This window comes from Drosophila albomicans, chromosome 2R, assembly GCF_009650485.2.
Source record: "Drosophila albomicans strain 15112-1751.03 chromosome 2R, ASM965048v2, whole genome shotgun sequence".
Taxonomy (NCBI): domain Eukaryota; kingdom Metazoa; phylum Arthropoda; class Insecta; order Diptera; family Drosophilidae; genus Drosophila; species Drosophila albomicans.
The window spans coordinates 2,072,831-2,087,130 of NC_047631.2; the positions used below are offsets into that span (position 1 = coordinate 2,072,831).

The 14,300-nt window shown below is 42.2% G+C and overlaps 5 protein-coding genes across 11 annotated transcripts; 3 read left to right on the forward strand and 2 right to left on the reverse strand.

Moving 5' to 3' along the window:
- The first annotated feature begins 110 nt into the window (after positions 1-110).
- Positions 111-3,982, forward strand: LOC117574295 (set1/Ash2 histone methyltransferase complex subunit ASH2). 2 transcript variants are annotated; one of them, XM_034258097.2, is made up of 7 exons: positions 111-563; positions 639-823; positions 882-1,226; positions 2,590-2,973; positions 3,041-3,321; positions 3,396-3,653; positions 3,733-3,982. In XM_034258097.2, the coding sequence occupies exons 1-7, from the start codon at positions 397-399 to the stop codon at positions 3,835-3,837; spliced, it is 1,725 nt and encodes a 574-aa protein (XP_034113988.1). In that variant the 5' UTR covers positions 111-396; the 3' UTR covers positions 3,838-3,982. The 2 variants fall into 2 exon arrangements, with proteins under 2 accessions (XP_034113988.1, XP_034113989.1); XM_034258098.2 differs by lacking the exons at positions 111-563; positions 639-823; positions 882-1,226 and adding an exon at positions 1,547-1,782.
- Positions 3,983-4,099: 117 nt separating this feature from the next.
- LOC117574300 (uncharacterized) lies at positions 4,100-5,851 on the reverse strand. 2 transcript variants are annotated; one of them, XM_034258105.2, is made up of 2 exons: positions 5,633-5,851; positions 4,100-5,557 (listed from the first exon to the last, which is right to left on the reverse strand). In XM_034258105.2, exons 1-2 carry the CDS (start codon positions 5,745-5,747, stop codon positions 4,158-4,160), a joined length of 1,515 nt encoding a protein of 504 aa, XP_034113996.1. In that variant the 5' UTR covers positions 5,748-5,851; the 3' UTR covers positions 4,100-4,157. The 2 variants fall into 2 exon arrangements, with proteins under 2 accessions (XP_034113996.1, XP_034113997.1); XM_034258106.2 differs by having other exon boundaries at positions 4,100-5,573; positions 5,633-5,782.
- Positions 5,811-10,315, forward strand: LOC117574293 (CLK4-associating serine/arginine rich protein). Of its 5 annotated transcripts, none has more exons than XR_007955487.1 (6): positions 5,811-6,316; positions 6,406-8,373; positions 8,505-8,584; positions 9,106-9,190; positions 9,284-9,389; positions 9,470-9,501. XR_007955487.1 is itself a non-coding variant. In XM_034258089.2 (6 exons), the coding sequence occupies exons 1-6, from the start codon at positions 6,120-6,122 to the stop codon at positions 10,065-10,067; spliced, it is 3,030 nt and encodes a 1,009-aa protein (XP_034113980.1). In that variant the 5' UTR covers positions 5,816-6,119; the 3' UTR covers positions 10,068-10,315. The 5 variants fall into 5 exon arrangements, 1 of the variants encoding a protein (XP_034113980.1); XR_007955488.1 differs by having other exon boundaries at positions 8,505-8,551; XR_007955489.1 differs by having other exon boundaries at positions 8,505-8,539.
- Positions 10,316-11,569: 1,254 nt separating this feature from the next.
- LOC117574305 (bolA-like protein DDB_G0274169) lies at positions 11,570-12,188 on the forward strand. The gene is made up of 2 exons (XM_034258113.2): positions 11,570-11,883; positions 11,939-12,188. Exons 1-2 carry the CDS (start codon positions 11,614-11,616, stop codon positions 12,095-12,097), a joined length of 429 nt encoding a protein of 142 aa, XP_034114004.1. The 5' UTR covers positions 11,570-11,613; the 3' UTR covers positions 12,098-12,188.
- A 168-nt stretch (positions 12,189-12,356) lies between these two features.
- On the reverse strand, positions 12,357-13,937 carry LOC117574301 (protoporphyrinogen oxidase). Its single transcript, XM_034258107.2, has one exon. It carries the CDS (start codon positions 13,854-13,856, stop codon positions 12,423-12,425), a length of 1,434 nt encoding a protein of 477 aa, XP_034113998.1. The 5' UTR covers positions 13,857-13,937; the 3' UTR covers positions 12,357-12,422.
- Positions 13,938-14,300: the final 363 nt, after the last annotated feature.

Consider the following 14,300-nt stretch of genomic DNA (forward strand, 5'->3'; position numbering starts at 1 on the left):
CATGCGATGTTTTTTTTTCGATATTCATTAGGTACAATGTGACCCTTGGGGGAGTATTAAATTCCTTTTCTATCGAAATACTAGATTTCATATTTCTAGTCAAAAATTTCATGCCGCCTTATTTTTAACAAATAATTGTTAACGCAAATGTCTTTTTTTTTTATTCCAAATTCAATCACTGCAATGAATGAAAATTTCAAAATGTGCATTTTACATACATACATCCAAAAATAGAGTAGCCAAAAAGAGGACGCAAAATAGTATATTTTTATTAATTCATATTATGGTCATACACATAGATTGTAGCAACATCGATACATTGGCAAACCAATTTTGCTGCAGCTTTTGTTTGTTTACACATTTTGTGAATTAAAGTGTCGACAAAATATATTGAAGATGGAAGATTGCATAATGGATACAAATTCAAATACCGAGGCCAACTCAGATCTGAACTTCGGCATGGAGGACGATAAATCACAGTTGCCGGAACAACGCTCGTCTGCTGGCGGCATTTTATGTTCGGAAAGCAGAGAAACCCCAAACGCAGCCGGTGTTTGTTATTGGTACGAAACCATATATATACTTATATTGTTATTATTGATTGATTTATGATTTATTTACAAACTGGTTTTCTTCAGTGGTAAGGAGCGCAACCTAAACATTATTGAATTGCTGTGCGCAACGTGCTCCCGCTGGATTCACGAAACGTGCATAACTCACCAATTCGGCAAAGGAAGAATACTTCCCTTCATAACCAACTATATATTTGTTTGCAAAAACTGCTCTGGCGCGGGTCAAGAAAGCTTTCGCAAAAATCAAGCCAGTATGTAAATCTATCTATCCATCCGCAAGGTGATATTTTATCGTTTATTCTGATGCAGCGATATCGCAGATGTGTCAATGTGCCATTGCCAACATGCAACAAGCTGCCCAACGCGAGGGTAATCATCAGATTCAGTTCAGCAAGGACAAGGAGATTATACCGTACATTGAGCAATATTGGGAGGCCATGACAACCATGCCGCGCCGTCTGACACAATCATGGTACTCTACTGTTCATCGATCCTTGGTAAAGGATGTGAACACGCTTTTTACCTACGAGGAGCATGTAGAGCACGGTGCAATGTACGGATTGGTGCATCAAGATCTGCGACTTATTAAACCCAACTACGAAATCATGACGAAAAGTGGCGCCCTACGACTCTCTGACGATGGATATATACAGGGTGAGATTAAGCTTATATGCTGATTGGGACAAGTATTGCGAAGTCTAATACTGGCGCAATTCAGTTTTATCGCATTCTGTTTTGCATAGTCTTCCAAATATACTCCTCGTCGTGAAGTGTGATTTTTCTCTCACTGCCGCTCTCTATTTTTGGTAGACGTTTGCTTCTCGTTCTGCTCACACACACATTCAGCATTGCTCTCTTTGCTGTCTTTGTTTTTTCTTTGCTTTTGCAATGCAAACAATCGAAACGAAAGTTGATCGTCATCATTACGTTTTGCAGTACTCAGCACATCAAATAAATTTATCGAGTAAACATCAACAACATTCAACTGCTTGAATCGTGTGGGTGTGGCATCTTGTCCTAGTTGATGTGGAGTCATTTTCTATAAAACAACACTTTGTATTTAATCCATTTGTGTGTGCTATCATTCTAACTGAATCACGACGCAATTTATATGTAATATATGTATGTATATTACTCTGATACATATAATACCTTGTCCTTCTAATGACGTCGACATCAACAGCCTCAATGGCTAACAACGAGGAGGACTGTAAGTCAATAACATCGCTAATTAAAAACATAAGCTGGGCACACTGGTTGAAATCAATTACACCGACAACTACAACTACAGCTATAAACAAGTAAGAGTGTGCTCGACTGTGAGATAGCTGCCACCTATTTTGAATAAAAGCTAAATATCGCGATATTTTTTCTCAAAATATACCAACATAAAAATAATATACCACAAAAATACTATATACATACCACAAAATACTATATACATACTACTATGTTACTACACTACTACATACTATGGTGTGCGAAAAATACCAGATTGTCAGCTACAGTAACTAAGAACCCTAAGTAGGCGTTTTTGCCTTTACAAATGTATTTCTTCGACAATTTTTATCTGATCGCAACAAAATTTTCAGGAATCGCAAAGTTAGTTATTATTGTATATACCAAAATTCGCGAATCTAGCTTTAAAATTACGCTTGTTCGATTTTTGTCGATTTGCGGAGGCGAAAGTGGGCGTGGCAAAAATAACAGCAAATGCTGTCGAAAATAAATTATAGCTCTATCTCTTGTAGTCTGCGATCCAGATCCAGATCTACCTGTTACATACATTTCCTGTCGGCACAAAGTTATACACTTCTACCCCATGGGTAGCGGGTATAAAAAGAGCAGATACGTCATCGTGGATCACTTAGTGTTTCTCATGGATTTAGATTCATTCATTTCTTTATATATAGAACATATTATTTTGATAAAATAGATATTATTATCAATGCGAAACACTCTTTTAATTACATTTAATTCATAAATATGAATGATAATGTTGTATTCATTTTTGCAGCCACTCTTGCGAAAAATAATAGACAGAAGCGCAAGTTCCCTGGGACTGATTCTGGAGGTCCAACAGGCAAAAAGGGACGCCCAAGCTCCGATATCGCAGCAAATGTCAAGCTGCCAGCCCACGGATATCCGCTGGAACATCCATTTAATAAGGATGGATATCGCTACATACTTGCCGAGCCAGATCCACATGCACCATTCCGCCAGGAGTTCGATGAGAGCTCCGACTGGGCGGGCAAGCCTATACCCGGGTGGTTATATCGCACCCTGGTTCCGCAGGTGGTTCTCCTGGCGCTGCACGATCGAGCACCACAGCTTAGAATTAGCGAGGATCGCCTTGCGGTGACTGGTGAGCGTGGCTACTCACAGGTACGCGCAACTCATTGTAAGTAAACGCTTGATATTTAATCTAAACATCCTTGAATCATTGCCATTGTCTGTTGAACTTGCAGCTGTGAATCGTGGTCGCTGGTACTATGAGATTACAATTGAGGAGATGCCAGAAGGTGCCGCTACACGCATCGGTTGGGGCAGAGAATACGGCAACTTGCAAGCACCGCTGGGCTACGACAAGTTTGGATACTCTTGGCGATCGCGCAAGGGTACGCGATTCACCGAGAGCCAGGGGAAGCACTACAGTGCGTCATATGGTGAAGGCGATACACTGGGCTTGCTTATTGAACTGCCGGAGCTGCACTCAATGGACTACCTGCCCAACACATTTAAGGATCGCGTAAGTCGATTTCATCTATTTAATTATATATGTACATATATTGCAGTTTTTTCTCCTTGACTTTGATCATCTAGCCACTTGTTAAATTCAAATCGCATTTGTATTATGAAGACAAAGACAAAATTACCGAGACTCTTAAAAATCTTCATATCCTGCAAGGAAGTCGCATCGAGTTCTTCAAAAATGGCCATTCGCAGGGTGTTGCCTTTGAAGACATTTATGCTGGCAGCTATTTTCCAGCCATATCGATACACAAGAGCGCCACAGTCAGCGTCAACTTTGGACCATCCTTCAAATATCCCGCAGTATTAAACGACCGCAAGGCCAAAGGAGTAAGCAGCAAATAGCAATTTAATGAAGTAATTAAGTATCAAGCATATCATTATAATCTCGCATTCTATCTTTGTTCAGATGAACGATCGTGTTGAGGAGCTAATTACTGAGCAATGTCTAGCTGACACACTTTACCTCACTGAGAACGACGGCCGACTACGTCTCGACAATATAGGCCTGTGATTACAATTTGCGTGATTATTTGTCTGCCAGTCATATGCATCTACAGTGAATATCGGGTATATGCTACACTATATGCTACACTGAAAATGGGATAGAACAATTCATGTCTGTAAAAATATGTTGCGAAATAAAAAACATTAAACAATTAATTAATTTTTTAAACGTGTGCTTGGAAATTGCGTTCTGTAGGTTATCAGACTGTTGGCTGTTGACTAGTGACATAGTAGATTGATATAGTACATTACAATCGAAAATTGTTTAGTTTAGGTTAAACTTTATTGCTGTTTTTTTTTTTTTTTTGTATACAAGTTGAGTTTTGGCTACTTAAAGGCTTTGAATTTTGAGGCACTATACGGTATATAAAAGGCACTACTGGTAGAAAACTCCGAGCGCGGATGATGAATTGCCGCGGATATGGAGCGACCTGTTGAAGGAGTATTTGCACTGGTCGTGACCAAGGTCTTTCCAAGATGATGCAAATGCGGATGCTGGATATTGTGCTCTGTGGCGTAGAGTGATGAGCCCAACAAAGAACTGTTGTTGCTGCTAGCAATGCTTTGACTAGATGTTGTTGCTGTTGGAGTAAAATCCTTTTGACGGTTTAGCGATGGGAGCACAATGCTATGCTTATTATTTAGGAATCGGCTAGCTGCCATAGGCATATTCCAAGCCGATCGAACGCCAGCTTGTTGCCGTCGCCCAGCGTTGCTCGCATACGTCCAAGCCGCCGATTTTGGCTGCAACTGTTTTTGTACCTGCACCTGCGTCAATTGCACAAAGCTCTGGTTTTTCAAAAGACCGCGAAAGCGCCGATTCGAATCCAAAACATTAAGAATGGGGGGCATTCGAATGCGAGATCGGAAGCGAGACACTGTTGCTGATTGAGGCATTGTGGAAGCCTGCGTTGCAGGCTGCTGGTGTTCAAAGTGTTCGTGACGCTTTCGCAAATTGAGGGCCACAGATGTGATCCGCAAATCCCTGTCGAGCATCGATACAAGATTCTGCTGATCAGGTCGTACATAGGTCCGATTTCGAGTAGTTGAAGATGATGCCTGCTGCCGTTCGACGGTTGGTGTCAGCAATCCATCATCATCATCATCGTCATCGCCATCCTCATCCACAACCCCATGCCCATTTTTCTCATCGAACTCATCAAGCGAGCTTAGGCTAAGATCTGATATGGAATCTATATCGCCGGCATCATCTGGCAGCAATGCGGTATTATGACGGCAATTGTCGAAACTATGTTGCTTCAAAGGCTTCGCTTTGCGTGCCAGTAAGCTTGGGAATTTTCTTTGCCAATCGGCAATCTCATGACGCAATTCAACCTCCTGCTGTTCCGGAAGAATCTCCTCCCCACTAAGCATTCGGTCGACCCGCTCCCAATCGAGTTTATTCTTCTTGATGGCATCATCTGCCCAGGGAATGGAGCCGATTGAACTGCGATCAATGCTGCTGGACGAGTATGGTACGTCTTGCAACTCCGAGTCGTCGTCCTTGTCAGCGTCCGGTTCCGGGTCATTCACATTGCTCACTGTGTTGTTGCTGTTGTTGTTGTTGCCGTCGTAAGAATATAAGGGCTCATCATCATGACAGCTCTTATCGTCGTCGCCGGAGGTATTTAATTGTGCACGTTGCTCTGCTCCGAGATAATAACGTCTACCAGACATTAGATGATAAACTGGATTCGGCAAACTGGTTGCGCTAGTTCCACCTTTAACTGTTTTATTGTTATCCTGTTTTAGTTATGCTATATGTATATTTTTACATTTGTGTGAAGACGGCGGCAACTTACAATCGTTTTGTTGTGGCTCATTCCAGTTTTGCCTCTTATTTACTATCCTCTTTATTTCCGTTTCCACCCCAACCCCACTGTGAAACAGCGCATGCGTAGAAATGCCTGTCAACATCGCTTCGTAAGACCGGCTTTTAAATTTATATATATATACAATTTTTAGTCATTTTCATAAACAAAAAATATACATGCAACCCTATCCTGTTCACTTAATTAACCCCAATTAGTTTTTGGTATGCCGCGCAACCAAACGTACGTGAACAATCAAACCCAACCAGTTCCGGTTCAGGGCGTCGTTTCAGTGCGTTTCTCAACACTGACTTCATGTCATAGAGACGAAATGGAAACGAGCCGAGCTATTGAAAAACAGATTAACTTTGCCGGCCCAACGTGTGTGACTCTGTTTCAGTTTCTCTTGCTGTTTCGGTTTCTGTTACTGTGAAAAAATATCTTCGCATTTGGTGGTTTTAATTTTTCATGGATAATTATGTGGCACGAGGCTCGCAAGCAGGAACGACGCATTCGCGGCCTCATCGTCGACTATCGAAAGCGTGCCGAGCGTCGCCAATACTTCTATGATAAGATCCAAGCCGATCCAACACAATTCCTGCAACTGCATGGCCGGCGAAGCAAAATCTATCTTGATCCAGCTGTGGCGGCCGCCGGGGATGGCGATGCAATCATGCAAGTGATATTGAATGCACAAATAATAAACTGACCATACATTATAATTGTAATTGAAGAAAACTAATAAATTCTCTGTGACTTTGCAGTGTTCCTTGGCAGGGACAGCAGGATAATCTCATCGATCGCTTTGATGTGCGCGCCCATCTCGACTATATTGCACCTGTTGTCAAAGGGGGTGGCAATGCAGACGCAGAGGCTGATGCATGTTTAACGGCCGAGGAGCGTCAATTGAACTATGAACGCTATCGGATCCTGGCCCAGAACGATTTCCTTAATGTTAGCGAGGACAAGTTCCTTCATCAATTGTATCTAGAGGAGCAGTTTGGCGCCAACGCCCAACTTGAGACTGAGCGCAATTTGAACAAGAAGAAACAAAAGAGTAGTAGCAGCGGTGGTGGCGCCACTATAGGTTACTCCTACGACGATGTAAGTGATGCGGTAGCCACAGTTGCCATTGGTCCGCAGCCCTTTGGCACAGCAGCTGGAGCTGCTGCAGTGGCAGCCACAAGTGGCGCTGTCACCACTATAGGTAGCGTTGCGGCTGGAGAAAAACTAGGAGAGAATTCAGATGAATCGGACTCAGACATAGATATGGATGTGTCTATAGATATTAGCAAACTTGACACGGCGCAAGCGCACGAGCTGAACGCCTGTGGTCGCAACTATGGCATGAAAAGCAACGATTTCTTCTCGCATCTCACCAAAGATGCCGATGAAGCGGACGCGCTGCGCATCGCTCGCGAGGAGGAACAGGAGAAGATGCTGTTGAGTGGTCGGAAATCGCGGCGGGAGCGGCGAGCGCAAAAGGAACGTCGCATTGCCAATCGACCTTTTAGTCCACCGAGTTATGCGGCCAAAGAGGATCAAGGCAAGAATAAGGCCAAGGATGAAGACTCGGAGTCGCGTTCACCATCGCCAGCTGAAGGTGGTGGTGAAAAGATCACGTATATAACCTCATTCGGGGGAGAGGACGAGATGCAGCCGCATTCGAAGATCACTATCAATCTAACCAAGCCCGGCCAGACGTTGGGTGAATCGTGCATCAATGCCAGCAATGTTGGAGCAGCTGCTTCTGTGTCCTATGCACAGAAGGTCAAAGACAACTTGGACAAACTGAAGTTAATGAACGACACTGCAAAACGCAGTGGACGCAATCGACGCTCTTCGCAAAGTAAATCGCGCAGTCCCACTCGAGATCGACGTCCAAATCAACGTCGTAGCTACCATCGTCGCAGCCGCAGTCGCACTCGCAGCCGGCGAAGATCTCGATACTACGCCAAATTACGATCCCATTCCCGTTCCCGTTCACGTTCTCGTTCACACTCTCGATCGCGCACACGCTCGAGTTCCCGTCAACGATACGCCTCACGTAGTCCCAGTTATAAAAGATCGCGAAAGCGCTATTCTTATTCCTCGCGTAGCTCGAGCGCTAGCTCTTATGCAGCGAATCGAAGGCGACGAACCCGTTCTCGCTCCCATTCCCGGTCTCGCACACGTTCGTGCTCGCGTTCTTGTTCCAGCCGACGGTATCGCGCACAATTGAATGCTAAGCAAATTGCAACGTCGCCTGCCGCCCAAAAAACAATATGCCTTAGTACCATAACCACGACGACGTTGACATCAACGGCTACAGCTACAGTTTCGGCTGCTGCTGCGCCTTCGCTGCCAATTAGGCAGGAACAACTGCAGTTGCATCAAAAAGCAATTAACCAATCACTATCATCATTAGCATCAGCATCAACAGTGCCTATGATCAGCTATCCGCTGCCAACTAGAGTCCTCAATATGACAACGACATCAAATAGTCAGAAAGCTGTATTTGCAGATGTGCAACAGCCAGCAGTTACGGAGCCACCTCCTCCTCCACTTAAACGATACTATGGACGCAAGCGCGGTAACGACACATCATCTTCGTCGGCCGAAAGCAGCGAGGCAAGCGGTGCCGAGGATGCTGAGGCGTCGACTGTCAAGCAACAACAACACTCAAGCAAATCTCTATTGCGCAACCGAGATCGAGATCATGATGACTCCGACGAGTTGGACTTGGATACTGCGTAAGTGAAGGCAACAGCCTTGTGGTAAAGTTGAGGACCAGCAAAGCAGAGAAAGCTATTTTTGATTATCCCTCGCTAAGTTTTGCATTGCGATTGATTTGACTGACAAATTAATTTATTGTATTTTCCAGTTCGGAGCGTTCGCAGCCGTTGTCATCCAGCACGGGTAATCAAACAGGCAAATATAGTTCTGCTACCGAAACCAAAGTCAGTAAGCAAAGCCAAAGTGTCTCATTGCCTCAATTAACTGGAGTACACCACAAAATTTCATGCCTCTTAATTGTCGAAATAATGTGAATCACTCAATATCCTCCAATGGCTATTAAAATAACGGTTGACTTATCCTGGACAATTTTACAACCATTATGTGATAGTTAGATTCATCAATAAGATAAATAGTATATGCATTTTTAAAATAGTTCAGAGATAGTTTGACAAATTACAATGAACATATACATTCAATTTACCAACGACATTTCATTAAATATTGAAATTAAAGAATCGAAAAAAGGACAAGAAAAAAGCAAACTGACATATTCATGACGAACACAGGGTAACTTGTAGTTGAGCATCTTTCAATAATTATCTTATATCGAATTTTCGAGATGTCAATTTATTTTTTTTAATTTTTACGCTATGACACTTTCGACTATTAAAAAAAAAACTGACTCCAACACCACCTACACTTTTGGAATTCTTGATAACTAAATAATAAACAAGTAACTTTTACAGGGATCTGGCTCATTAGCTGTTTCCGGAAGACCCAATCTACGAGAGCGTCTCAAGCGCAAGATGCAAAATCTGCTTAACAGGCAATGTAAGCCAGCGAGAAGTGTAGTGTGGAGTTCAAAAATACAAGAAAAAACATGTACACGATGAGCTGTGACTAAAATTCATTCTTATTTTGCAGATAAGGCTGATAAAAGGGCAGAGATTGAAAAAACAGAACGGGAGCGACAGCTGCAGCAGGAGCGTGAGGATGAGATGCGAGAATTAGCCCTAAAGTTGAGGCGCAGGTGAGTAATCAGTTGTGAGTGGCTTAGTTGCTGTTTCGTGTTTTGCTTTTTTCGGCCCTCTCACATCTCTTTATTCACAGGCGCCGTGAACTGCGACATAAGTATGGAACTCCCTCCAGCGGCAAACTTTCAGATAGTGAGGGAGAGTCTGGAGGCTCGGAGGTACCAAGTCGCCTAGCCACATCATCCCTGCATCGTAGTAGATTACGTAGTCACAGTCACAGTCGCAGTGTAAGTCCCAGTCTCAATCAGAGTCATAGTCGGAATCGGAACCAGCGATCACGTTCCCGCAGCAGCACAAATCGAGCGCAACGAAAACGGAGATCTCGCAGCCGAAGCCGTAATCGAAGACAATGCTCGCGTTCGCGCAGTAGACGTAGCGCTAGTCGGATCGAACGAAAAAGACGATCACATAGTCGGCGACGAAGCGGAAGCCGAGATCGAAGACCCTCCCGAAGCCGGCGCAGTCAATCTCAATCACGGCGACGTCGAATACGTGAACGAAGCATGGAGAGGATGCGCGAACGGGAACGATATAGACAACAGCAGTACGATCGCTCCTACGCCAGTCGAGAGAAAGAACCTCATCCACATGGAAGTAGCTTTAGTGGTGGAGGGAATCGAGGACGGGTGGTTATATCTGCACCTCCTAAGCTAAAGAAGCTGGTTGATTATTAGTGTGATCAGCGAATTCCTATTAAGGAATGTAAAGATACAAGACGCACGCTGTACTCTCCCCAACTGCTGTTTAATTGTTCTAGACATACTATTTTTCTATTAAAAACATGTTCTCTTACAGCTTTTTCGCACAAAAGCCTATTGCATTAAATATTTAAAATCAGTAAGTTTGTATTACTCTGTTGGATAAAATTATACCATAAACGTTTTATTACAAAATAAATCAGAAGCTCATGATGGGTCTTGAAAATAATCAATACCAGTAAATCTATCGATGTTATTGCCGTACAGTCAGAGTGGAGCTGAATAAAGATTAACTCTAGAAACCCATAACAAAATATTTAGGGCAAATTAAATTAAAAAAGTTCAATATGCAATATGACTGAAAAATCCCAAGACCTCTTCGCAACTTGATGACGAATGGCCTTGTTATTGTAGGAACATAGTAATGTCATCCACGAACGCTAACAATTCACAATATTGTGTCTAAACTGAGCAGGTCATTTGTGAAAATACATGGTTAAAAACTATTAAAAATACATTTTTGGGTTCTTTAGATTTTATTGAAAATCCGATTTGGTAAAACAAAAATTATAAATAATAATGCTAACTGAGCTAATGTATTTAGAGTTAATACTTAGAGTCCAGTACTGCACAGTCAAATTACAATTTTAAATATATAAAAAAAATAAAATAAATAGAAAACATATATTTTAAGTGAAAACATTACATTAAATCCACGGTTTAAATACATTTAATACTTCTCTTATATGCTGTTTAGACTAAGCTGCATCATAGCAATTTCCGTTAAGGAGAATCTTCCGCCGCATCATTTCATAAGCTCTGTGTGTAAGAGAAAGATGGCTAATGGAGCTGCATCGCTGATCATTCAGCATTGCTGAATCAGCAATGATTTTAAAAATGTATTTTGGCTAGTATTTGGGTATATTTATCTTATAAGTGCGATATCGATGCCAATCAGCTGGTTATTTAACTTGCAAATTTTGGCGGCTTAAAATTATTTCAAATTATTTTGAAATTCTTCAAAATATAAAAAGCAAAGTTGAAAAAAAGAAAGGAAAACCGTCAAGATCAATTTGGACACTTTGTATAGAAATATGATAGTTGCAGACCGAGTTGCTTATTATGATGTTAAACGTAAATTAGTAGTCAATTAATGAATCCTAAATAAAATGTAAATATACTTTTACTTTTTAATGCCCTAAGTGGCACACAATTTAATAAATTGCTTTTTTTTGGTTGATTTGTTTGTATTGCTTTTATTATTTTACTTCTTCCTGCCTGAGTTTGTTTACATTTTCACAGCTGTTCGAGTGATGCAGTTTTTGTGTGAACACTTCATCATTGAAGCAGATGTACTTCGTGCAAATAGAATGTAATCTATTCGGTTTGAATTTTTATCGATATGCTATCTTAAAATTTGAGTATCGATGACGGAAATAATGGTCGATAATCGATACCACTTCAGAGCCGGCTGTCACTTTGTTTATGTAATTGAGAGCTGAGAGCAGATATTTGGAAAAATATGTTTGGTGTTAGTTTTCGTCATTTGGCTAGAGTTTCTGGAAGAAGCGGCACATCAATTAGCAAATATTCGATAGCAAAAATGTCACAGGAAAAACAGCAGTATCCACCCATAGAGACGGCCATGAGGAAAGCATTAACAACAGAGTTGAAGCCTCTGTTTTTAGACGTTTCAAATGAATCGCCAATGCATAACACTCCGAAGCAGGCCGAATCTCATTTTCGAGTACTTGTTGTGTCCGACAAATTTAACGATTTGACGCTGATCAAGGTGAGCTTTCTAAATGAGTCTTAATGTAGTAATTTGCAAATCCAATTTTTTGCAGCGCCATAGATTAGTTAATGATACAATAAAGAAAGCGCTTGAGGCAGCGGGATTCGAGTTTATGCACGCTCTGTCCATCGAGGCAAAGACACCAAAGCAATGGCAGCCCGATCATGAACCGGAGAAGAGTCCTCCCTGTCTGGGTGGATTTGGTAAATGAATGATTTAGAAATACATTATTGTATATAAAAATAATTAGCCAGTTTGCTAAAATTATGATTAAACGCGACAAGTTTACCTGTAGCGCCAAAGCCCTCGGTTTATGTCTTAATTGAGCTTAAAGAAGAAATATACGCTGAACGTTTTGTTCTCGGACTAATTATAATTTAAAATTTGTAAGAGTTGGAATCCGGCCTTAAGTCTCGTAAACTAAAAAAAATTGTATCTTCATTGCTCGTATTGCCGGTCGGCGCTTGGACAATTCACCAGTCAGATATACACGTAGATTGCTTATAAGCCTTAAGCCTGTAACCACTAATTTACTTTTAGATTTCCAGCAAGTTATCCACTTGATTGCGCGCAGACAAAATAACATCGTTGATGCCTACGCCATCGTATGCTGCTCCACACAGCGACAATGGCAGCTTATAGCTTTTAATGTATTCCCTGATGCCCTGCACGCGTCGCTTGTGACCCACGGTATACTGAGGAATGCACTTGTGCAAGGTGTGCACCCGACTGAACTTTGGATCCTCCATAATGCCCAGTATGCGGCGCACTTGCTGCTGCGCCACGTCCCGCAGTTCCTTCTGGCTTGGAGGCGGTTGCTGTCCAAACCATTTATCGAACCAGTGCCCACCCATCATTACGGTGATCACCGTGTTTCCAGCCATGTCGAAGCAGCAGCTGTCGAATATTATGCCCAACACAGGCAAATTCTCCACCGGCGGCACCAGTAGACCAAACCCATTGTGCTTCAACAATTGATCATTGTCGTACTGTAAGTTGACTACGACGACATCTACGTAAGGAATGCTCAATAGTTGAGCCGACAGCGATGGATGCTGCGCTTTCGTCAGCTGCGCCAATTGGTAAGCGGGCAGTGAGCTGACCACATGCGAAACTGGCACATCTGTATTTTTGAAGCTCATTACTGCTTTGTCAGCACCATTGAAGCGCAGATTATGACATTTGCTGTTTAACTGGACATTCACATTGCGCTCTGTCAGATACTTGCGTAGGCTGCGCGGCAGTTGTTCCAGACCATCCTCCAGACTATACATGGCCCACTTCTCTTTGCAAGCTCGTTTGTATAAGTTGGACTCGACTTGAATTTTGTCTTTTAGAGCATTATATTTATCATTGAAGCGCGAGTACAAAAGACCCTTTAGAACGCCGCCATACTTTTGTTCGTGCTCGAAAATGGATTCCATGAGGAATCGTACACTTATCTCCCGTGCGTCGCCAGCACAAATACCACAAATCATTGGACTAATAGCATAGTCGGCTATCTCTTTACCAAATCTTCTTTGCACGAAGCTGTAAATGGACTCATCCTGGTTTTTGGCCACTACACTGTCGGCTGTGGTTAAGTCGTGGATGAGTGCTCTGTACAGTGGCTTCGAAAACGGAGGCACGACGCTAACTAAGCCCTTTGGACTGTTTGGCAGCATACAGATCTGATTCTTGGCATAAAGCATTCGATTCCTGGCAGACGCATGACTGCTGGGTATAGGTTTAATTGGCAGTTGCAGCTCCTCCACCAGCTCCAATGTATTGGCACCCGGCAATCCTTTGGGCCGTATGGTCCGTGGTCCGGATTCGAAAAAAAATCCCTGGTTCTTATGCCATTCTGACCGAATCCATCCACCGACTCGCGGCGAGGCCTCGTAAATTGTGAATGGTTTGCCAAATCTGCGTAGTATATAATATCCGGCTGATAAGCCACTGATACCGCCACCAAGAACGGCTGTTTTCATCGTGAAACTTATATGTTGATATTACGTGCGCGACAACAAAACTAATTGTTGCCAGGGTCGCCTAAGGAATTAACAGATGAACTTAACAGCTACTAGCTAGTGGCGGACACGTATCGATGCCACAATCGATGTATCGATTTCTTAAGTTAGGTATCAAAGTAATAACAAATTATTAATTATTAAAAATATTAGTCCCTTCGATAATTTTTTTTAAACCAAGTTGGAACATTTGTTTTAATGTTGATAAATACCAAGTTTCGAAAGTTACTGAAAATTTCCTATAAGTAGAACCTTACCCCGCATCGTTCCATACGTGACTGTGTGTAAGAAAGGGATGGCTAATGGGTCGCATGATCAATGATGCGAAAATAATTTTTTTTAGTATATATTTATATATATTATATATTTATTTCGATATCAACGGAAATCGGCTGATTATATTCT